The sequence below is a fragment of the Glossina fuscipes genome, unplaced genomic scaffold, assembly GCF_014805625.2.
Source record: "Glossina fuscipes isolate IAEA_lab_2018 unplaced genomic scaffold, Yale_Gfus_2 174, whole genome shotgun sequence".
NCBI classification, from domain to species: domain Eukaryota; kingdom Metazoa; phylum Arthropoda; class Insecta; order Diptera; family Glossinidae; genus Glossina; species Glossina fuscipes.
The window spans coordinates 717,957-743,241 of record NW_023998517.1 but is presented as its reverse complement, the minus strand read 5'-3'; the positions used below and the strand labels follow the sequence as shown (position 1 = coordinate 743,241).

General features: G+C 35.1%; 1 protein-coding gene across 1 annotated transcript in view; it reads left to right on the top strand.

The window, feature by feature from the left end:
* Nucleotides 1-23,566: 23,566 nt before the first annotated feature.
* LOC119641690 (homeotic protein proboscipedia) overlaps nt 23,567-25,285 on the top strand; it is a 76,500-nt gene continuing 74,781 nt past the window's right edge. Inside the window, exon 1 of the mRNA XM_038040476.1 lies at nt 23,567-23,984. Within this exon, the coding sequence (XP_037896404.1) occupies nt 23,567-23,984 (418 nt within the window). The remainder of the gene's footprint in view (nt 23,985-25,285) is intronic.

Here is a 25,285-nt window from a genome sequence, read left to right as displayed (position 1 = left end):
ACATGCTTCAATCAGTTCATAACTTGATGCTAATCAAGAGCATGTATGTTTTATACAATTTTATGAAGCTACCTTCTGGGTTTTGGAAGCATGTATGCCCTAGCAGTGTGGGAAAGTAAACCAAACTTTTATTTTATGTTTGGGCAATGGATAAGGTTTCATAAGCGCTTATTTTTTCGCACGAAACAACCCAATAGTACTGAGACTAATAGTGTGTAACTTGTGTTAAATGGCTGTTCCACAGTAATACGACGATGAAGTTCTTAAAAAGATCCAATGATATGCTCTTTGGAAACACTGCGAAAGGAAGATGCTGCAAGAACAAGTTATCGTGATTTGCATGCTTAGGAAAGAACGCATTTAGTAGAGTGCAAGGTAAAGTTAGAGTAATCAAAGAATGAATAGCTTTCGAGCAAGAATCTTCTTATACAATAACAAAAATTTTAAATTAATTAAAACTCAATTTCTATCGAAGCCCTTTATGCATCGATTCCATGGGAAGTCGTTTTTGTACGTTCGATTTGCGGCGCTCACTGGCAAGTCTCATCCGAAAATTACCAAATAGTCCTTCATCTCATTCCATTCGGTGCCATGGTCTCAAGCTCTTTGAAAATCGTTAGCCCGCCTCATCAACTCTCTCCGTCGATTACTCGTCACTCAGCAACTTTGGCACACGTTTTGCTTATTTTTGGCCTTAATACTTGCGAACTTCCGCGTAATTGTGAAGACGAGGTAAATGCAGCTGTTGGGGAAAACCGTTATTGCGTTTTAAAGGTTTTCCCATTGTGCGCGTTACACACGCACTTGTCATTCAATCTACATAACAACACAGATGCTATAGAGATAGTTAACCCAAAGATCGTTAGATAGTAAATTAAAAATTTGTTGAGAAAATCCCGACAAAATATAGCGTTAAAGCAGGGATTTTAAATATCCCTTAAATTTTAGTGATGAGCAATAAAATTTCCTTAAGTTTAAGATCTGTCGCGGAAAAACCTCACATTTATTTGTCTGCCGCGGAAAAACCTTAAATTTATCGCAGTGAAAAGGCAGATTCTAGAGTTCACCTTAGGTAAAAAATACAATGTAAACGAATAAAATATTTTGGCAACATATTCAGTACAAAATTTCGCTCTGTAAGACAAGAGTATGAGCTAACAGTGAATACTAGAGAATAATATCTTAAGATCTGTTTGAAACCTTTCTTGCAGGCAAACACTAGCAAGCTTTATCTCTAATAACATATGTATTACCTGTTCTCATAACAAAAGATCGGTGTGGGCCTAAATTAATTTTAGATCTTTGTACAGTTTCTATAGCTTGCGAGCAAAGTTGCATGGACTGCGTACTTTAAACACTAATGATTTTCGTTAAACCATATTGAACCGTAGCCCCATGCCGCGCTTTTTTTTTTTACTCGCAATTTTAGAATTTCAATAAAATATTTGATCAATTTATCGATTCATTAATGCAAATCCCGATCTGCAGATTTACGCTACCTAGGTAAGCTAACTGGATTTGCTTTTTTGCCTACTTCTCCATACCGTCTTTTGTTAAGTGCTATAGCGGACGTGAAAACTGGCTAGAGATCGTCATAGTTTGAAAGGGATATCATCTCAGTTATGGGAAGTTTGACAGACACTTCACTTCTCAAAGATTTCGCTATTTTGATAGTAGATCCAAAAACTCTTATAATGCGAAGGATGTTTTAAAATAAATATTCCTCAGGATGCAGGACGATATAAAAATCGGTACTATCTGCCGACTCGTAGCACACCGTAACTGCAAAATGTTTAATATATCGAATAGAATAAATAAAAATTAGGAGCTCACTCGCCATTGTTGCACATTAAAAAGAAAATTATCGAGAAGACAAATGCATTATATGGATGATTTTATATAAGATATCGGAAGAGAAAGGTTTGAGATTATTTCTGTAGAGATATGCCAACATTCTCTTTATATAGATAGGGGCCTTTCAATACACTCATATTTCGGGGCACGCCGTTTAGGCTGATATACCCATCGCAATGGCACGCAAATATTAAATTTGGAAAATTTCAAACCAATATTCGGTTTTCAATGGAAGGAGTCATGTAATCACACGTTGCATGCCGGAATATCTTTCTTTAATAATAGGAAAAAACAAATGAACGATCGAGTTCGACAACAAATTATTCGTAGATATGCTTGCCTACCTACGCTATACACACTGCTTCGGTAAAATGTGTTCGAGTTCGTAGCAAACAATAATAAAAAAAAGTCTTGCTTTAATACCCGTTCTTCATGGTTCGAAAATTTGAAATTAAAACGGATCGCATTGATTGAATTAGCGATGCCACTGTTAATTTAGCAGAGGTAGTGCTGTTACATTGGCAGCTATTTGATTGCTTGCAAGAATTATGTTAAATGTTCCTTGATACGACGTCACCTCATAACAAGAGCATACACAGTTTCGTGTGCATTTATGCTATAGTTAACATACCTTCCGAGCCAAGGATATTGAATTTTTATGCACTAAGCTAAAGTTCAGTAAGTTGTGTCAATGTTCACAGAAATCATCGTCCGTAGCAAACGAATCTTTTGCTTAGCTCCATAATTCTATCAAAGATAAGTTTCTTAATGCTTACGTCATATTTATTTTTATTGTAATCTGCTTTATGCCATCTAGTGAAAGTGCATTCAAAACTTTGCCTCTAGGGTTTTGTAAATATCTGTCCGTCTGTCCAATTGTGCAGTAACTATGGCACGCATTCTCCCATTGGCAAAAAAGAAGATATCGCTTAGAAATTCGCCAAAAAGATCAAAGATCGTCTAAGTAGGTCACGCAATACACCCAGAACTGAGAAAACCTTTGTTTTCCCTGTCTTTTGTCGTTGCTCTCATAAGCTACACCTGATACACGATATAAATTTTCGCAAAATTATTTTACAAGAAAAGAAAAAACAACCATGCCCATCCAATGGTGTAGCACATGCAAATTCATATTTTTCTGTCTTTTCAATCTTTTATAGGATGACGGTGGTGGGTATAAAAAATTCCATCGTAACTGAATATAACTTTCTTCCTTGTTACTTTATGTACGTTTATTATGTATTAGGGGCTACCAACAAGCTGTTGTAAAAAATGGATGACGTTCCATGGAAGGGATTGAACTTCCTCTAGTTTGGAATTATATATGGTACGCGGCACGATAGTAATTCGACTCAAGCCGTAAATAGCTCCCGTCTCGTTTTAGTTTCTTGTCTCTTAGCGGAGCCTCTTAACCGCTCCCACTTTCTTCGTATAATTTTTTTCAATATTTTCGATTGTGATTTCGAAATCGCAAAGCTACAAGATTAAGTCGTGTTTAAATGTCTGCTAAAGCAATTACACCTTCAAAATTACCTAATGCTTGGAAAAATTTGACATATGTAGATCATCTAAATGTAATGCGACAGTCCTTATTACATGTATAGTATGATGATAGTATACAAATAGATACATTTACAAATGTTTATATGACGATATACATATGTGTGTATGTGGATATTCAGCAATAACTAGACTTGTAAGGAATGCCATTAGGTGACATTTGTTAGCAATATTTCATTTGCAAAAAAGAAAAAGGGACTTACGGATATTAGTTTAGGAGAAAAACGAACAAAAACACAGAAATATTCACAGGTTTAAAGAAATTTAAATTTGCAACTCTTACGAATTTAGATTAAGCATACATTCAATGCTTTAAAAAAGGGACGAAGAATTATGGGAAATATGTTTTATTCCGAAGCGGAATGTTTGAATAACAAGACGCTCTTCTAAAGGAATGAAACTTAGTAATAACAAAAAAAAAAAAAAAAAAAAAAAAAGAAATGGAAATGTATATATGAAGATGTTCAAGATGCGTGTATGTGTGCGTGTGTGTGCGAAATTCGTTTACTTAATTAATGAACATATTAATGGGTTTTGCACTCAAAGAGTTTTTTGCAACTCTCCATATTGCCTGAATTGGTTTGTATGATGGCGAATACGCGTCTTTCCAGCGGGTTTCAAAGGGAGTGATCGCATGTACTTATAGGTATTATAATAATAACCAATGGCTTGATCGACACGTTTATGCGAAGAGTAGATAGACCAGACAAGTCCTTATCACGCAAGGACAAACTTAAGAACATTCCCGGGCTTAGAAGGACTGATAGCAAGGATGTAAATATCGGCTTAGGTTACTCTGTGAATTTTTCTCGCATTCGCCTCTTGAGCCTTTTGCTGAATTCGGGTTGGTTCATGACCAATGATCGCGTCGACAGCTAAGGGAGAGGTCACCTGCAGGTAAACAAACTTGTCATAGTTTTTAGTGAAGACGATACAATATTTGTTCTAAAATCATGTCGTATGATGCTTGTCTTCATATCCTTTTACAAAGAGGAAGGCGTTCCCAAAGAGGATTCCAGCTATTATTCGATTTGTCTTGTCATCTAAATCAGTTTCTAGTTATAATACTCTTTAGTTTCATTTTATCTTTCAATATAAAAACACATACGCATTTTTATATTTACGTTAAGTTACGCACACACATTTCGAGCTTTTTTTCATAAGTGAATAATAAATTGGGACTTACCCTTAGCACATCACATACCAAACGTAGGTTAACAAAAAGCAATTTCTAAGACCACTTAAAGGGTTGCCAAGTTTAATTATTTCATCCATTTTGAAAAGCGCTCAAAGCCAACCAATATGAGGCGACTGAACTTGTTCACATACACATTGGAAAACTTGCGGAAGTTGACTGCCTGTTTGTACTTGAAAGATGAAATTTCACCAACAAACATGTCCATAGCAATGTGTGTAAGAATGTTTAGGATTTTTGCTGGATCATTAACCTATCGGAATCTCAAGAAGTTAGCTACGAAAGGCAGTATCGAAAGATAGAGATATATTTCTACTTGACTGCCTGTTGAAACATGAACTTGACCAATGAAATTCCACCAACAAACATATCCATAGCAAAGCCGATAAGAATGATTAGGATTTTTGCTGGATCATTATTAACTTATCGAAATCTCAAGAAGTTACTCAAGAAAGGCAGCACTGGAAGGTAGAGAGAGATTTCGTTATTTTCCAAATTTAATCTTTTCAAGTTGATGATTCTGGCAATGGGGCTTTGGCAACTCTACTTAACAGGATTGAAAACATGTTGCGTGTGTGCTCGTATGTACGCATGAATGCTGTATTGTACGAGGACTGTATATGAGGGGCAAGATTTGCAATTTGACTCTGCACCACTGAGCTGTCACTTTATGCTGAACAGAAGAAGATTGATTACCGCCATGAAATTGTCCTTATTATTATTGTAGTTGTTGGTATTGTTTGTTGTTTTTGTTATTGTATTGTTCATATGCTGCTATGGATTACGTTGCGAGATGGCTAGATGTAAACAAATATTTACATTCACAGGGATGAATTTTCTATTGAAAGACGTAGGATGATCTCTATGATATAAGTGGAAGAGTTAAAACATTTATTGTGTTTAAATTTGTTTGCAGTTAGTCGTGCTGTCGATACAATATATACTCGATGTAACAATGTAAGCAAACATAGCAACTTTCTTTTAATTGTATCGTGCGAACGCATACTTATACACACTCTGCTTGTGCTCAGCCCAAATTTCAATGATATGAAAAAAGCACCTTATCTTGCGTAAAAATTCTTATTTCGCACTTTGTCCTTATCAGGCGCCCCAAACCGTATATACTTCCCTGAAATTTCAAATCAATGTACATTATAGTTTAACTGATGTCTGTCCTGTCTCTTATATAGTAATAATCTCACATAGTAATATAATTTTGAATATAGGTATACTACTCAGTTAATAGAGTATAGTAAGACAAAGCTTTCTTAGATTACTAACCACCGCTCTGTTAGCTAGAGGAGAGGACAATGGCTACCAGGCAAATTAGTTAAAATCCCTCGGAACCAGGACAAGAAAGGAGAGTAAATACATAACCATTCTTTGGCTGTCCGAGTGTCAAATATAAGTGTCTGCGTATGTTGGTGATTAGCATTAAAATCGTTCTAAGGTTTCTTTTCCGACTTTTGTTGTCGTCGACGTTTTATCCCCTTATAGGGTCTTATGGAAATTCCTGACTTAAATTTAGGAAATCATTTCTTCACATAATGTAATAAAGGATTTTTCTATTCATATTCTAATAAGTGCTCAAGAATTCGACCTTACGTTACGTTTTCTAAGGCTACTGGCTACATACATTTATCTCTATCTTGACTCGAAGGTGGATACAAATCTTTCACTTTTTTTTGATTAAATTAAAACAAAATAAAATTTTGTGAATACGTGAAACAAACGGCAACACCTGGCGGTACGTGTTTAACAAAATCTCGAAAAGACCTCACGGCCCGAAACGTGTGTGAATACAAGCATAAAAAACTAAATTATTTTCCATAAAAATTTTATTTCAATAAAACCTCAACAAAACGAAGTTTTTAAAATATGTATTTGCATAAAAACATTGAAAGGATGATACATTTGCTTTAAAGGTAACTTTTGTTACTCATAGGGTCAAGGTAAAATGGTATAAAGTAAATAATTCTTACATATATAAATAATATATTTGTTTTCTACTCTTCAGTTGTGGGATTTACGAGAATATTTAGAGAAAAGAAAAAACAAATCAAAGGTAAATCGAAACTCCAAAAATCGGACGGACGGACATCATCAAAAAGATTTTCAAATCAGTTAAGAATTTGAACACAAGATGCAAATGAACGAATAAACAGATTACATATCATTTCTGGTATCTTTAGTGGCTATTCTTGGGTGAAAGCCGTGCGATCACAAAACTAGAATCCCATGATTGCGTTCTTTATACCGTGTTGTACAGGTTATATTAACTTTGTACGGACAGTTGTAACACCTACAAGCGCTTGAGGTAGTCCCATCCCTTATTTTACTGTTCCGATCTAAGCTGTCTTGGCTAAATACCTGCCCGTCCGCTTGATGCCAGCCCATGTATTTCTGTGTTTAACCTTCAGGTCGCAATCTGATGAAATCGGATACACTGGCCGTGTTCTCAACCAAGGGCAAGAGGTGTTGAAAATGATTCGAATCAAACCACTCTCCATATAACGTCGGTTATAAGAAAAAATGCTTTTTACAATTTCGCGCTAAAAATTGCTTAGTTATGCTATTTTGGTTATAGTGTGGGTCCCCTTTTTGAATCTCTTGCCGTTTATATGCCAAATAAAGCTCTTAGCTTTTAATACTTTATGATGAAAATTTGTCCTTAGTAAATCAACCCTAGGATATTTAGAGCATACAGATCCATTTTGTGGACCATGCCATATGAAAGCAAACGTTCTATGGCGTCAATCCCTAACTTGTGGTTTGTTATAACGAAAAATAATAAGTAAATCAAGTTTCCTAAATTTAGATTACGTCGTCCTCCACCATAAGGGCTTTTATGAATCCACATAAAAATAGTGTATAATTTTTGATGTTTTACACCAGCACAGTTTTTGTCCGACCATACCATTCTTACTTGTTTTTGTTTCTTTTCAGATGAGCCGCGTAGGGGAAATCCTCTGCACGGGCAAAATTATGGTGGTCCCAAGGAAGGGGGGGGAGGGAAGGAGAGAGAAATCCTGGTTCGAAATTTCTATTTCCGTCTACTTACAATCATTATTAGCGTTACGAGGAGGCGTTAATTCATATCCCGAGGTATTAAAAATAAAATGAAGCTGTAAGGTAGGGCCACACTAAGGGTCCTGATGAAAGTTTCGAAGAGTTAAAGTTAATGAAAAAATTCGAAACTTTTCACTTCTTCTTTAAAAAAACCACAAGTAGAGTGAAACGAAAATTCAAGTATGACTTACAGGAAGTAGCCGCAGTACACTTATATGCCAGCGTACTTATGGTGATTGTTTTGGCGAACGTTCATATATTTTACGCTTTTTCAGACTTTGTCATTTTGCATTTTTCGAAAGGTGTTTCCCGGATGAAAGCTTGAAATAAAAAAAAATTCATGCAATTGAAACGCATGAATGTCAATTGGCAGAAGAGGCTCACATATCGAGTGAAATATTTTTGTTTTATTTTCATTCTCTGCCATCGATGCAAATGTCGTCCGTTGTTGCTTCATATATGAATGCATGGCATGTGTGAATGTAATGAAATGGATTTTCATTTTGCGAATTTTTTCTTCGTTCTCTACGTTGTACGTTGAAATTTTAAAATGTAACTCATGAGGGTTGCTCGTGAGGTTGTTTCGTGCATCTGTTGCGTTTCTGAGACTATACTTGTTTTTTGTTTTTTTTTAAGAATATTTTTGTGCGCGACATGTATTCAAATATGTGGGCGAACGTATATATTTGGTAAGTACACGTACATTATTACTTTCAGTGTACTAAGGGGATTAAAGGTTAAAACGATGTGTGACAGAAATTGAATAAATATTTAAGTTTTTTTTTTTTTTTATTTCTATATTTTAATAAATCTTCGCACATACATTGATATGAAAAACCCACCTAATGCCGGAGTTAATATGTGTGTAAAGGTGTCCAGGGTCAATTGTAAATATTTATTTTATATACCGGCAACTGCGATTCACTTATGAATACGTATTGTAACGGGTTGCTAAGATAACGAACCGCGGTACATTGTCTCTTTTCTTCTCCATGGCACATGGTAATATGCATTAATAAAATTAGAGAAGGCGTCGCAAAATTTCTCTGTCCTCAACCTAACACTTTTTGAGTTCATTTTGGGCATAGGATATGCAAAAAAAAATTTAAAGAATATTAGAGGAACTTTTCACAACCGAGCATGTCCGGTCATTTTGACCGCTTTTAATTATCGATCTACAAGAGAAAAATATACAAGGTTTATATGCCTTGTGGTTCTCTTAATGCTTATGTGCTTAATGCTTGTACGAACCTCATAAGTTCCAAAATTTGTTGGCGATTTTTCTTATATAAAGAGATCGTTTAATGTCCGTAATCGACTTTTTTCTACCTGGTCTACCTGATCTAATATTCCAGATAGCGATTACGTGCACCAAAGGGGATCCTTTTGATCCTCTCGTCATATTACTGCAGTCGCAAGAATGAAGGTTTGAAACTAAAATTAGGTTAAACAATCCTGGATCGATTAAGACTCTAAAAAACGGTTGCAAATTGTTCACATACGCGATCGAGTTGCGCCCACCACCGATCGACCTAAACACAGCCAAACATGAAAGTCGTCCGTATGCGTCCATATTCTTGCAGTCATGAAACCCACCAGCAGACACAATTCAGCATTCCCGATCTTGTCATATTATTCTTTTGTCGATTTTCCTTAGTAAGCGTAAGTTAGAACTTGCAAAACACACGTCCAACTTACACATATTATTGTAAATCAAAAAATAAAATCATTTTGTGCAGAAGGCAATCTAAAGGTTGCTTTCAATTTTTATTAAAGAACACGGAATGACTTACCTGGCGCAGTCGGGATATGACTCGGCTTATGAACCTAGGGTCGCCTCTGAAAATAAAAACAAATCTTAATTATAACTAAATGTAAATTTTTGAAACGAAGTTAGTCCTTAGCAAAAAAAGGATGCACAGTAAACCCACAATATATTATCTTCAAAACATATTAAGATTCGCGTATAACTATTAAATATAAATAGAAAAACAAAAAAAAAAAAAATTGAGTCTGTGTAAAAATCAATTCTCAAACTTCTTAATTTCTCATAAACTTTATCTTGAAGAGAAGTATGTTAAAGTGAAAATATAATTGTAAAGAAAATACCCGATATCGCGAGATATAGTAGAAGTAACAAAATATTTTGTCGCTACGCCTGCAGAAGAAAAAAACAACGTCGTCAAGAACACTAGCAGTTTAGCAGCAATTCTGTTACCTGGCTCAACGGCAACATTGATTAATAAAATTATAACAACATGAAAACAATAAGTATCGTTATCCTGATACAAGGATAAATATTAAGTGTGCTTGAAGCTGCCTATATACATAAAAAAAAAAAAAATATTATAAATATACATACATAAAACTTTTTATGTCATTAAATCGTCTAATAAGATGCCAAAATTTTTGCGTTCAAAATAATTAAACCTATGTTATATTTAAAAAGTTGTGTTTGAATTTTGTTCATTTTCTCTGGTGCATACAAAACAAAGAATTTTCAAATTGCTATCTTCTCGTTCATTCATTCTATCTTGTAAAGAAGAAACAAAAGTTCAAGTTACACTCCTTCGCGCTGACTAACCCCACAAATTTTCTTTCCGCTCCTCCTCTCTCGTCGATTTATACTCTACAAGAATATCAAATCTTCAAAATGACCACAGGAAACCAACTATTTGATCCGCTAAGGATACCCGATGCCCTAAGTGTGACGAAAACCCAAGACTCCTGTATAAGTTGTTGAACAATGTCGAGGAAATCGTAGGGCACTTAATTAAAGTGGACGGAACAAGTAATGCTAGGATCCCACTCAGGACTGCACATAAGAAAATAGTGGGTCAGACAAACGAAGCCCTCAATGTACATGGTACACCAGTAATATGGGACCATATAAAAGCAAATTTAATGCTGCATTATTCGGATAAAAGGAATGAAATTTCCTAAGTAAGAGACTTACATAATCTAAAGCAAAACAACCAAGCAGTCGAGCCGTCTTACGCTTCAATCATCGCGATTGAAGCTGCAATTGACACCTTTCTTAACACCTTTGCCTTAACACCTTTCTGTCGGGACTTGAAGAACTTTTGGGTTCAAGCCTTAGATCAATCAGATCCAAAACCTTAGCAGAAGCTATTGCATTCTGCATTTAAGAGCAAAGCATATAAAAAATACTAAGAAAACAATAAAAAAAATACTTCGTTATTAACCATTACCAAATAATGGTAAATCGATTAAGAATTTGATGCCGATCAAGAATATATATACTTTGTGAGGTGTCTGATGCTTTATTCTGGGCGTTGCAATCGTTTTGGCAAAATGAGTATACCACCCATCCTTCAGTGATGGGTATAACAAATAAAGAGACTACAGAGGGTCACGGTCCACCACTAAGTTGGCTAAACCATCCCACAGTTGTTCATATTTATTTTTCAAAGTAAGGCGTTAAGTAGAAAGTGATCGAAAAAGTAGAGCGATCCGAACCATGTTTAAAAGCGTTCGTTTTTGGGCGAAAACACGTCACTATTCCACATTTCATTAAGGATTTCAGGCCGGAGGGTGAACGCAAGAAAGCAAGACAGACAAGCTTAAATCGATCTAGAAAGTCTCTGAATCGATCGGTATAACAGAAGATGGATCTATGTCAAATCCTCTTGTGTGTTGCGTAGATCCGCACAAACTTAACATAGTCTGCCCCACAAGTGGTGTAGGGTATAATGATCCGACTTTTGAATGACGGAAACTTCATCACAGTTCGTTACGTGCCGAGTTGTTCATGTTCATCATCATTAGGTGGGAGTCCTTTCATCGACTTCTCGTTTCTCATATTTGACTAATGAAATTAATGAAAGCATTTTTCCATTTCCACGGATCGCATGAAAGCTTTTTCATGCATTTTACAAATGAAACTTAAAAATTGTAATATTTTCAATTAAAAAGTGATGGCGTATATGCGGAATAACATGCATGCATCCTTCGTCATGTAATAAATAAATGCTAAGCTATATTATATGCTGTACATGCATTGTTCAATGAAATGTTTCTCGTCTATTATTTGATGTCATTATTTTTTATAGTCCATAATTGATCCTTTGAGTTTTATTATTATTATTTTTTATTTTGTTTGTATTTACTTTTTTATTGCAATCAATTAAAACGTTTGTATTGGAGTCTTTGCGAAAGTAGTTGTGTACTCCCCGCCAGTGCAAGAAGGGAACACATTCGCGAAAAGCAGGTGAAGTAGCTAAAATGGCATAGCCTCGTAAGGCCGACTATGAAATATGCTACACTCTCTCTTACTGTAATAAAATATCTTCATTCACTGTCACGATAAAACATGAAGAATTTTTGCTTTTTAACCTTACAAAGGTTTATTGGTCACGAGAGAGACGTGAAGATGGATGGATAGCTCGGTAAAACAAGGCAATGTTATCGAATCTTAATCATTACTAGGTAAGCATTATTTTCATGAAAAAATGCTGAAATTAAATCTTTATGCCCTACAAAGACTTTGCTCTTTTCTAAGAACACTCGAATGGGAGGGAGTGCAATAAGTAGTCGCATCCTGTCCAAATTTTTCACATTCGCTTACTAAACCAAAATATCGATTTTGATCGAGAGATGGGAATTGTTTTTGTTTTCCTTTTAGCGACATTCCCCAAATAGGATCTTATATAGAAGGTGGTTTTAAAAATGATTTATCCCATTTATGATAGCATTTACATGCATGAACATGTCAGTGTTGATCAAAATATCTCGAAAATTTGCAATCTGCAGACAAAAGTTAACGAAAAGACGGACAGACATGATTATTCATTTTCTCGCGACCCTATTTCAAGTCCTTCTGCCTGTTGCATACATCAACACAAACTGAGTATAACGTTATACCGTGTGGTGTACGGAGTAAAAAGCTTGCAGCAGAAGCTATTAAAATATCGGCCATTAAACGTGAGTGACGTTGGTGATGAGATGTACAGGAGTGCATAAAAAATTAAACAACAGGTGATGTATATGTTGACTGCTGCATCACGAGCCAATGTATGCAACATATTTAAAAGCGACGAAGGATTGTGTCGGTTTGCATTGTTCTACCCATACATACAACTAATTATATCGTATCACAGGAACTGAGTGCGTCTGAACTCAGAATTTTAGGCTGCTTTATGCTGGTCGGAAAGGCAAACGGCAAAAAAAGCCCCGACTAAGGGGAAATATGTTGAAAGGCAACGGAACGAGCCGGAATACCTCGAAGATCACTGGTTGGGAACGGAAGAACTGGGCTGAGCCGTATTACGATGCACGCTGTTGCGTAAGAAACCACTGAGAAGATGTCACGTTCACGCACCACAAAAAATTCCTTATTTTCTGTTTTAGGAAAAATCTTCTTATTTTTTTTTTTTTTTCATAATTTGATTTTCATAATTGAATTCCATTTTTTTCGTGGCAGAGATAAGTTTTCCTAAATAAATAATGAGTAAATATTCTAAATTTAATTAGCTTGAACGTTATTTATAACATGCATAGGAATAGGAAAATGGAAATCTGAAAGGGTCATAAACAATAAACATTCTCAGCGTAAACCGCACGAAAGCTAATAAATTGCTTTTATATCGCAGTGAAAATAAATGACATTTTGCATTCCGTTACTATCCTGTGAATTGGATTCACGGTTAGTACTACGCGATATACATGAGCGCACCCACCAAGACGACAACAACAATGCAAACAACAATGTCACATTTGCTCAAAAACTTATAGATTGCGTCTAATTAGAAATTGCGCGAGCATTGTACGGTGATTTCTCGTTATTGTGGTTTTGTTTCATTTTAAATTATGATTTTATTTCTTCTAACTCTCTGCGGTTGTGTGTGGTACGTCTCTACGTGCTCATAAAATGCACAAGGAGCATGAGAATGAATGAATGAATTCTTACTGTTTGGTGTAAACGTATTTAGCTGTGTGTATGAAAATGTTAGTCCGTACAAACTAAATGAGACTCAATACAATAAATACATAGCGACGAAGTGAATATTTAATTTAATTAACAAGAAACCATTCGCTCCTTGGTATTGTCTTAAGGAATTTTAATCTCACATTTTGTAGAAATTTGTTGGTCCGCTGTGAGTAAAAGATAAAATCACTAAGAGAGAGAGAGAGAGAAACAGAGAAACACTGCTGGAATTTGTAGTAATGACAGCAAATTATTAAGAGATGTTGTTGTGCGTTGTGGAAATCTATAATTGCACAGGACGGGGTGGAGGGAGACTATGGTATGTGTTTGTGTGTATATGTATGCGTTTGTTTATGCATTGATGGCATTTAAATGAAGTCGCAAAAACTTTTTACCATTAACTGCTACTTTATAGTAGTTATTGCGGGAGTTAGGGATGACTATAGAGATGGGAGGCAGGGGAACGAATAGATTAGCTGACGTGGTATGATGATGTTAGCGGTTAAAAAACATGTTACATGTTGATAATAAAAACCAATAGAAAATGATATTTGATATTCTAACGACAAAATCTCAAAATAAATTTTTTCTTTTTTTTTTTTGCAAATTTTTATTTGTGCATTTGATTAGCTTCGCTGATTGTTAAACGGTTAACCACACCCTGTAAACAAAAATCACATCTATATTCATTATAGTTCAATAATATGCTACGTGTGTGTTTTTATTTAAATATTTGCTTTTGAAAAAGGGGTGGAACATTAAGTAGGTGTAAAGAGCGTACGCTTACGTATGCTCACCAGGGAACACATGTTCGAAAAATGTCAATCGTCCTTCGGAAACGCCAACCCCTTTTCCTTATATGCTGGGACATATATATATAGTTATAGTAAGTATTGAGCAAAAACCACACTTAACGACGCACAACAATAGTACAACAACGCTACTGCCTTTTCAACCATTCAAGATGCATGCAAAACAAATTCAGTTCATTCAGTGTATATTGGCCATCGAGTATTCATATGAGCTCCCTGGGGACAACAATTTGTATGCCGCAGCCTTCAGGCCACATTCCTTCATAGAGCATAGCAAATAACACATGTTTCCACGTTGTTATTTTGCCGGTTACGGATGTGTGATGTGCGATGTGTTTTACGTTTAAGAAAGGCAAGCAGCAGCGTACTAAATACCTTGTAATAACATCAACATAGCGTTCTTTCGGTTTGCTTAATGCGGTTAAAAATCCATAAATCAAATTCTCGTCTTGTACCATTTCATTCATATTTGAAAAGTTTCCGCAAGTCCCTTCGTGCCATTTAGATCAGTGTCTCTCAAATATTCTGCTTCGAATTAAAATACGAGCGATAAGTGAAATTTTTATGTCTCCTGCCGGAACAGTTCTGCTGCACTTATTCAGGGTAAATTATATAAATTTTACTCGGATGAAACAGATATTAGAGCGTAAAGCTCGGTTGTCAGTGTGGTGTGTTTGAACAACACTAACACCATCGTGAAAGTGTACTGACGATTAAAATGTGTTGATGAAATCTCTCCCATTTACTAATGGGATTTGAGTTGAAGGAAGCATTGCCTAGGAACTTGAATCAATTAAGTGCAGGCGAGGATAAAAAAGCAAAGCACATATCGCGAAGACTAGGTCTCTTTTAGGCTTATTAGAGCCTTATTAAGAGCTTCTTGCAAGTTAAACTCCTTTTGCTTTGCCTTTGTAATTGCAGTCATCGCTCGTACACAAGGAGATTGAGAACTCATGCCAGAGGGAATAACAAGTAACCTCATACGTTTATCAAACATTTACATGCACGCATTAAATTGTGTATGCGGTTGACAGCTTCAGTTTCTTTTCCTAGAGATGGCAACTTTCTTCTCTTCTCCTCCTTTGCAAACGAAAACTTTTACAAACTCAGCATCCGAAAAAGGTCAGTTTCTTTCTTTTTCGTATTAACATTAAACATTCCTCAAGTTGACCTCACAAACCACAAATGGACATTAACAGCTATCCAAAATGTACAACAGGACACAACAGAAAACTGCCATACATCTTAAGAGGTCAGTGCATAAGCATGTCTGTGGCGTTTTTTGGTTTGTGAAAAAAAAAATACATTTTACACAAATTATTTGACAAAACAAACAAACGGGAAAAAAAAGTCAACAATTTATTTAGAAAAAATAATAAGGAGAACCGTTCCTTAAAAACGAACAAACAAGAGATTTTACAGTGAATGTAAAAGTTCGACTGAGAAAAAACATCAAAACGAACATTAATCCTTTAGATTTTGATCCCTAAGAGACGCACTTGTAAGTGAATTAATTTGAGAAGATAACTAAGTTGAAGAGAGTTCTCTTTATAGAGATGTGTTAGCAGACAGTGTAAGCTAAAATTTCTTTCTAAAATAACCTCTAGATTATCCTAAAGTCTGTGCGGTTAGGTCGGGCAATAGTATGATCTTTCTCTTCTTGTTGCAAGAAATATAAAAAGTTAAGTTCTCCTCTCTTTGAGCCCAAGTACATGTAAGAAATTGAACATTTTTTCAAGCTCGCCTCTGCTGTTATACATTTTACGGGCTGGGGTGTTCCTTTTGGCTCCTAACTCCGCTGCTATCTTCACATAGGTTTAATTGCAAACAAAAAACAGGTGTACTCTGGAATTTATCAAACCGTGGTCACGTTCCTGCGTAGGTTAGGCCAATACTAGAATATCCCTCAACAGCTTGATTACCACATACGAATGTGGTATGAATTGTGTCTGTCCAGACACTATTACTTTGCATTTTCCGATTCTTTAACCCTTTTTTCGCACATAACACACAAAAGGACACGATATACGATCGCAGACGTTTACGTTACATAAAAGTTGCTTCGGATTAAGATGGAAACTCAGCTGTGTTCGGTCGGAATTTACCAATTTTCGAAATCTTCATATAAGATAACTTGCCTTAGGCTTTATTATCACAATGGTCGACATTATTCTTCTTCAGTGAATTGAATTTTAATATCCTTACAGTGCTTCGAAGCATTGCCCCCCTATGAAGTTACCGTTCGATCCTTTTAACTATGAATTTAGTCTGCTTGATTCCTTTTATTAATACTAGCTGCTATTGTGACCTATTCCCCTGCAACGATCAGATGACACAAAAGGTTAATAATCCACTCATCATAGTTCAAATTAGACTAATTTTTCCCCTTAAATTAATCATACAAGCATACTCTTCTACATGTTGATTGCAGTACTTTCTTCTATTAATCTATAGTTAACATGCTAATATAAGTAACTCTGCGCTTCCTTATGTACTGCGTAAGTGGCTGGCTTTTTGTTAGTCAAATAATGAAATAAATAAATAAACAACCGACGGCTATTCGCATACTTTTCAACTTGTAGGCTTTCATTTGACATTTACAGCATATAACTCGTACCGAGTGCTTTGTCCGCTACTGCAATGAAAGGAAAAATATGTTGTTGCAAAGCGGACGCATTTATTCTTGCTTATGGTTTCTTAATGTCTAGACCAAGCAATGCAATGACACTTGTCAAGTTTATCACAGAACAGAGTTTTGCTACTTGTTTGCCTATGTGAAGCAAATATTCGATTTCGAAGATCAGCGTCATATTCAGACGCTCAAATAATTCGTCTCGAAGTCACTTATTTTATGATGAAACCCATATATGTATAATTTAGAGTATGAATGAAACATTTTTACGCCTTACAATCCAATAAGTTTGTTTAGTGAATTGCAACTATGTAGGCAAGTGTGAAAGTAACATGCGAAAGGCTCCGTGCTTCTGCGCATGTTCTTATTTGTTCGGTCATACATGATCCTCGATGAGCTAAGCAATTGAATTGAAATGTTCTGTTGGAACAATAATTACGAACCGATATTCTGACGCATAGAGGCAGGTTGTTGCTGGCGCTAAGATCGTATTGTCCAAAGAATTAACTATATATAATATAATTTTATGAACTTGTAACACGATCGTACACATGAGTTGTCCTAAGAAATCGTTGGATGACTTTTCGACAACGGTTAACCGGTCAACACTGTATGACAAATATATAGGTCATGATCCGTCCGTCTGTCCTTGTCGGATTTTCTCATAAAATTTTAATTTTAGGGCTGTGTCTGCATTCGCCATAATAATATTTTATGGAAATTATTTTTGCGATTTTGTCAAGTCGTCTCATTACAACCTAATTTCATATTACACACACTCTGTGCGCGACAAGTATATGAATATACCACTTAAGCGGCCGACACAGTTAGCTGCTTATGGCGCGATTACATAAATTTATCGAAAATATGCAAAATTAGTGTAGTTGGGCAAGATCAACCATTAAGTTCCATGTACTACCTCTCCTAACACTACTCCTACTTAGTTTTCCCGGATAAAATTACCGCTAATCTTTTCAAGATAAAATGGTGGCTTTAGGAAACATTAAGGACCTACCAACACTAGATGGCTATGGAAACAAATTAACGAAGCAAAGTTGAAAAAATACACGTATCTTGTTTTTTGAAACGGCGTAGCAAATCGTCCTAAACAACACTTGTGGGACATACCTGTCTTCTTGGCACACGCACTTTGTCTATGGCGTTGTTGAATTTCATGTGTAAATGAATAAATAACATATAAATAGATATCTGAACAATTTGTTTTTATTTGTTAATTACAATTTTTACCCAGTATTTATCCGCTACGGTGTTTGTGCACACTAAGAAGAATACCAACTTTGATTGCGGCCTATGGGTGACAATTTTTTAATTTCCGTTTTTCAATTTTTCGATTTTAAAGATACTATCAAGAGAGGTTAGGACAAAGACTAAGGAGCGAACGGTTAGCTACAAGAGGCTTAAGAGAAGGATATGTTTGGATTGGATGTACGAAAAACCGAGTTTTGTCTTTCTATAGGCGGTCGAGGCAATGTACCCGGAAGGATGTTGTGCACAGTTATTAAAATTTACTCAGTTTTTCAGTTATTCTAGAAATGTTTCCTTCCCTCCTCGTATGAAAAATTATGACATGCCGAAACTCTCATTAAAATATTCACCGAATATGTACAACATCGACAGTAATCAGTTAAAGGAGCACAATTGGTTAAGTGACTTCCTTGCTTATATAAAAAAGTAAAAACAAAAAAACCCTATCCGCCACTTTATTATGGGAATTTTAAATATGTATTACGATTATAAATAAAATCTTTAATTATAACACATATGTAGACTGAATAATACAAAAACAAAAACAAAAAAAAAAAAAAGAAAAACAATACAACAACGCTTTAATGTTAATGAAAGTTTGAAAAGTAAACTTTGTCGTTGTTTTGTTTTTGTTTTTGTTTATTATCGTAAACGCGAAACTCTACCACCTTTTTGTGTGTGTGTGTGTGTTTTTTTTTTCTTTAGTTTTTATGTCAGTCATTTCGCGTTGAAAATGTGTCAGTTTATTGTGTTGCTTTCAAGACGTTAGAGATTTGACTTTAGCTGCGTTGCAGTTAAAAAGAAGACAGCACAGAAGCTACCTATGTGTATGTAGATGCATATAAAAGCATTGAATGAATAACTGGTTGGTTGCTTGGCTTGGCAAGGTGGATTGCATCTCTTGCAAAACGATGCTTAAAGAAATGCAACGGAAGTTATAAAATATAATGAGCGAAGAGAGAAAGGCAGAAAGAGGAAGAGGGAGTGGAAAGTCAAACAACAAAAAAAAAGATGTAAGATGTAAGACAACGGCCCAAGCCCGCAGCAATAATGGTCGATGTACAGTAATAATGCAAGAAACGCAGCCATCGAATGATTGACAGTACGATGGGAAAATAAACAATGAGAAAAGCAAACAAATAATAAAAACTTTACACATAGAAAAAACTTAAAAAAAAACAAAAAAAAAATCAAACAAATTGTGACGGACACTTCAGCCAAATAATATGCACACAAAAACGATGAAGAAACTCTTGGAAAATTTTGCCAAATAAAAGATAAAAGAAAAAAGTAGAGAATAAAATTAAAAACAGCGACACTACTATAATATAATACTATCAAGGAAAAAATTTAGAAAAAATTTAATAAAAAATAAATATTTTTAAAAGTTTGAAATACCGATAGATGCAAACACACACACACACACACACACATGCACACATGCACACATGCACACATATTATAACGCTTATCTACACAGAAGCTCAAATATTCTGATACAAGTAAGTACATCATATAGCAAAAGCGTAGCAAAAGTTTTTAAATTAGCGACAAAGCTACAAAAACGACAACCAATAGGATCTGTGGAGAGTTGTTTACCAACACCGCAAACACTGTAAGCGTATACACTTTTTAAAATAGTATTAGTATAAAAACTCCACCTCTCTGTTTGCTATGCATAACATAGCACGCATGGCGGATAAGGCGCATGTCCATCAAAACACAATTGTGGCATTTATGTGATGGATGGCCACTGTCACAAAGCCACACCTCGTCAACAGTCATTGTTGTTTCTTTAAATGCTGTTGTTGTGTTAGCACTTTTAGTATTATAAGGGCTGTTGGCTGCGGCGATACATTGAATTCATTGTTTATACATTTAGTTTAGTTAGTTCGGTACAATTGGTCAAGTTGTTGGCATTAAGGTTCGAATAAATATTTCGAGCTATTTACGTACGACTCTAGCATATTATTTATTAAACGGCGAAAAAACAAAAAAAAAAAAATTTTAACATTTTATTATCGGGAAGAAAGACACACATTTGAAATAAAATAATGTTTTTTTTAAAAAATGCAATAATTTTTGAAAAAAATTTTCTACTTTTTAAAATAAATAGAAAAAAATAATATTAAGTGTATCAGAGAACAGAAGAAAGATTGAAGTTTTAGAAAAAGCGCACACATAAGATCTACTACTAGTGCAGTATGTATTATGAGAGAATCTAATGAAAACCGGTTCCACGCTTCTAAACACAACACTTAAACAATCTAATTATGGGAGAGAAAGAGTGCGAAATGCTTCGTTGATAAGTCCATTGATGGCGAACGAGTGAGTGAGCTGGTGAATGGAATACAACTGTATATGTATGTTATTATGCTGCAGTCTTAGCAAGTATAATCACGGCCAGATACACAAACATATTATTTATGTACATACGCGTGCACTAATATTCGCATAAAAGTTCTGTTGTTTGCTGTTTTGTCGCCTTTGGAAACAGTCGAATTTGTTTGCATTTTTTTTGTTTTGTTGTTTATTGTTTTTTTTGTTTTTTTTTTTCATTTTGTAAACTAACGAATGGCACCATAACTCTCCACTTTCTTGGGAAAGCATAAAAATGCATTCGATATGAACTAAAAAACCAGTTTTTACGCATTCCACCTCTATACACATAAATACATTTTGGAGACACAACCGCATTTCTGCGTTGAGGGCAAAGTTGTTTTTTTCCACACATTTTTTTTTTCTTCTTTTTTTTTTTTTTTGTTTGCTTATTTATTGTTTTGGCGCTTATAGTTGTCATCGTCACCATGGGTGCCATTGTGGATTCAACCATTTCAAATGGTCTCGCTTGAGTAAACAACAACGCTATTCGAAAGTGTTTCGTCGGTCGTTTGATTGGTCATTTTATAGTAAAGTCCAGATCTAGTTCCCGTTTTTTGAAATTGAATGCAAGATATGCAGTGAAAAGCTAACAGAATACATAAAGAATACAATACAAAGAAAAAAAAAGTTTAAAAAAATAAAAGAAAAAATTCGCATATATGTTATATGTGCATATGATAATGAATAAAGAGTAGTGATCGTTCCAAATGTGCTTGAAAAAGAATAAGATTTCCGTTTTAGTGATAAAAGTGAATTTGGAAAATTTGTTCTCGTAAAAAGGGATTATAAGCAAAACAATATAGAAGGGTAAGTATCGCAAGAAAAACAAACATTTCCGGTTTCGACTTCTAAATGTTTATTTCTTATAATCCATGGGACATCGTCGTACTCTCGGACAAAGTTGAAACAAAAAACGGTTTCACTTAAGTGAAACTTATTTTACTTATCGACGCAAGGAACGATATCCGAAATTTTCGAAAATTATGACTAAAGTCAATCAATTTATGTTTGTCGAGCGAAGAGATTTTTTATACGACTAAGCAAAAATACCAGAATCATAAAATCCTAAAACGATAGCTGCCTCCTAATAAAGATATCCACTTGCATAAGACTTGAAAGACACAAACAACAGAATTAAATATGCGATGGATGGAAAGACGGACATTAGTAAATGGCTTCAGCGCATTATAATGATAACCTAGCAGTATTAGAGCAGTCCGTCTTTCAAGCTTTTCGTTCATATTACTTTCAATTGGTATTATTACAGTTCAAAAGGCTTTAAGAGTAAATTGGCGCATTATTCTTGTAAGAACGCAAAAAGAAAACAGACTTAAGGAGGGATGAGGAGACATGAAAATGCCTTAGAAGAAATTAGAAATAAATGTTTGCTAATGCACTCAAGAGGATATTTTCTTATTACTCCGCATTTCTTTCAGTGAAAGATGATTTCGCATAACACATTCAGTAAAAGATTTTTTTGAGTAGATTTGACTTCAATCCGAAATTGTTTTGCGTATAATTTCAAGATTTTAAGTTAAGTGAAACACAACTATTCTGGTTGCTTTATTTTATTGGTGCACTTAAGAAATGTTTTCTAACAACTTCAAAGTTTTCGCTAGAGAAGGGTATTATGAGCTTGCAATTGGAATTTAAATGCAATGGGTTGAGAGTGAAACTTTCCGTTAGGTACAACTAAGGGTGTCTTTTGAAACGTATAGTTTTCTTGCGAAGGCTGCTAGGGTCTTATTTTACTTTTGAGCAACTGCTAAAAGACTTTCTGCGGATCTGAAGGAGGAAGGAGTGCAAAAATACTTCTAAAAAATTTTTTTGAAAATAAATTTTAGAAAATATCGCATATTTCCGTGGTTACAAGATATTATTGCTTGAAGTGCGACTTAAAAGTTCATGATCTACCGCTGCGGAAGAACGCAGGTATCAAATAACCCACGAAGTAAATGCATTCCTGAAAAAAGAGGTTGACGACAGCGTCTTTTCTTCTTTGCCTGTTAAAATGCCAGCCTCGTTGAAAGTTATTCTAAAATTCTCGTTGTTATTGGAAAAATCTCCCTTAAAGGATGGACCTCCTATATCGTCTTCGTCTATAAGCAAGCATTAATCATTTTTCACGGAAACAGTCGATGCGATCCAAATAAATACGAAAGTAGTTGTGAAATATCCCTGCGGTTATTGCTTACCCCGTAACAATACCCATTCGTAATAAGTAGGTATCATACTTCAAAGTCGGAGATCGATACAATTCAAACCCACAATCGCAGGAAAAGTATTAATATTTTAGATCTCCGAAATACCCTGGGATACGATATATATCTTCATTCGCTTTCTTTTATTGAGACTGTGATGTGAACCCTAAAATAGGAGTAAATGTATAGCCGAAATGTGGCAAATCTATTCTTGAGTAAGTGCAGGAATCTCAGCCCAAACTTGGATGCAATCAGCTGTCGCAAGTGCTTAGAACAGAAATGAGCTTAAGCAAGAACGATACCTTGATAGCTTTTCTCAAATGCTTTTCAAAGCTTGCCTTCTCTTACTAACTAAGGCCTAAGTTAAGCGATTATCTCCCTTTAGCGATGGTTGTCCCTTGTCTCTTTCTCTACATTTCTATTAGTTTAATAAATTTTATTACTTGTTGCAGGTTAATTTCATCATCGAAACATTTATTCCAAACACACACACATGAGTGACTCCTGTCTATTCAAATATCTTGCAATTTAAAACGAGATTCTTGAAAAGCATAAACAAGTGCTCGTAGAAGGAAAAGGCATAAAAAGAGTTAACGGGAAGGAGAGAAAAACCCATTTAAAAACGAGACCAATTAACCTATATTTAAAATGCAAGAAGTTTGCAGCACATTTGAAAACCAAATTGGCGCACAAATTAAATCGGAATCGCCGTTAAATGCGCTACAAGTGCAAACCGGTCAAACAATAGTGCCCGTGGCACCGCCACAAGTGCCACAAACCGCTGCAATGATTGTTAACAAAATGGGACCAAACTGTGATAAGCGAACAAATGAGCCAACGTATTGGATGGCAAGTGAAGGTGGCTTCATAAATTCGCAGCCATCGATGGCAGAGTTTCTTAATCATCTAAGTCCGGAGAGTCCGAAATTAGGTAGCGGCGGCACACCAATAGGCGCATACACCGTGGGTGCTGTGCCTCAAACGCAAGACGGTATAGATTCGGTGCCAGAGTATCCCTGGATGAAAGAAAAGAAAACCTCACGTAAAAGTAGTAACAGCAATCAAGGTAAGTGAAAGAAAGAAAGAAAGAAAGAAACACATATGCACACAAGCATGCATATGCATTGATTTGAGAATGAAATAAAGTGTGAAAAGAGAATGAAATGCAAAAGTGTCATTAATCAAAGAAATCAGAACAAATTGCCCTTAAAACATTGAAAAAATAAAAAAATAAAAAAAACTAAAGCAAAATACATAAATGTATACGAATAACTAGACGGCGCCGGTATCTTATTTTTGTTCACTAAATCTACTAATATGTTGTATATTCGTGTATGCATTTATGCATACCTTTGTATTTGTGCGGACATATGTAGATATAATTCTGTATATATATATATATATATATATACATAGTTTGCTTTTTAACATTGATGGCCAAAACCCTCATGTTATAAAAAAGTGTTTCCAGAACGTCGTTCAAAGCAAATAAGTTTTCGTGAATATATTCAAAAGTTGATCAGCTTTAAATATTAAAAACATTTGGCTGCTAGATTATTAGTCCTCTGCCCCAAAAACCAATTACATGGGCTGTGATGATATTAACTATGCGCAGAGAAAAGGGAAATCTTACAAGTGCGTAAGACCACAAACGAAAAATGACAATATTAACTAAGGATAGAGAAGAAGAAAAGTTTATAACGCGTCTAGGACAACAAACAAGTTATTTATCCCTATTCTTGACCAAATTGATTGCATTCGAAGCTAAAGCGTTGGGAACTATTACGGAAACTACTACAAGTTCCGCATAAGCTATCCCAGTTGAAAGAGAGCCGCTAGCAAAAGACATCCACTTGTCAAGAACTAAGCAATTTCCTACCATTGGTTAAACAATTCTCTACCCCATGTTTAAGGTCATTTGGAAATTCATCCTATATTGCCAGATGTGCCATATTATGATTGTATAGAATAGAGATTTCAATGTTCAAACTACGATATCCCTGTCGCCAGAAGGTAACCTCGAGTGCTTGAGGCGTTAAGTTACCTTTTCGTTGATTTTTAGTCGACCCTTTAAAATTTGAAGACAAAAAAAAAACACTAAAAAGACGAAAAGGATATTGAACTTTCATTCGAAAACGCTTTACTATTATTTGTTCCATTAAACAGCCAGAGCGTGTGATTCCACATTGCGTACGCTTTATATGTGCATTAGATAGGATAACACGTTTTTTGCTTTTTTCTCGTCATTTTTTACTGATTACTTTAAATCGATATTTTTCGAGAGACCGATTTTGTATTTGAAAATTAAGACAAATCGTCACAATCACAAAAACTGCTCAGCATGTGAAGCGGCAAAGATCTGTTATT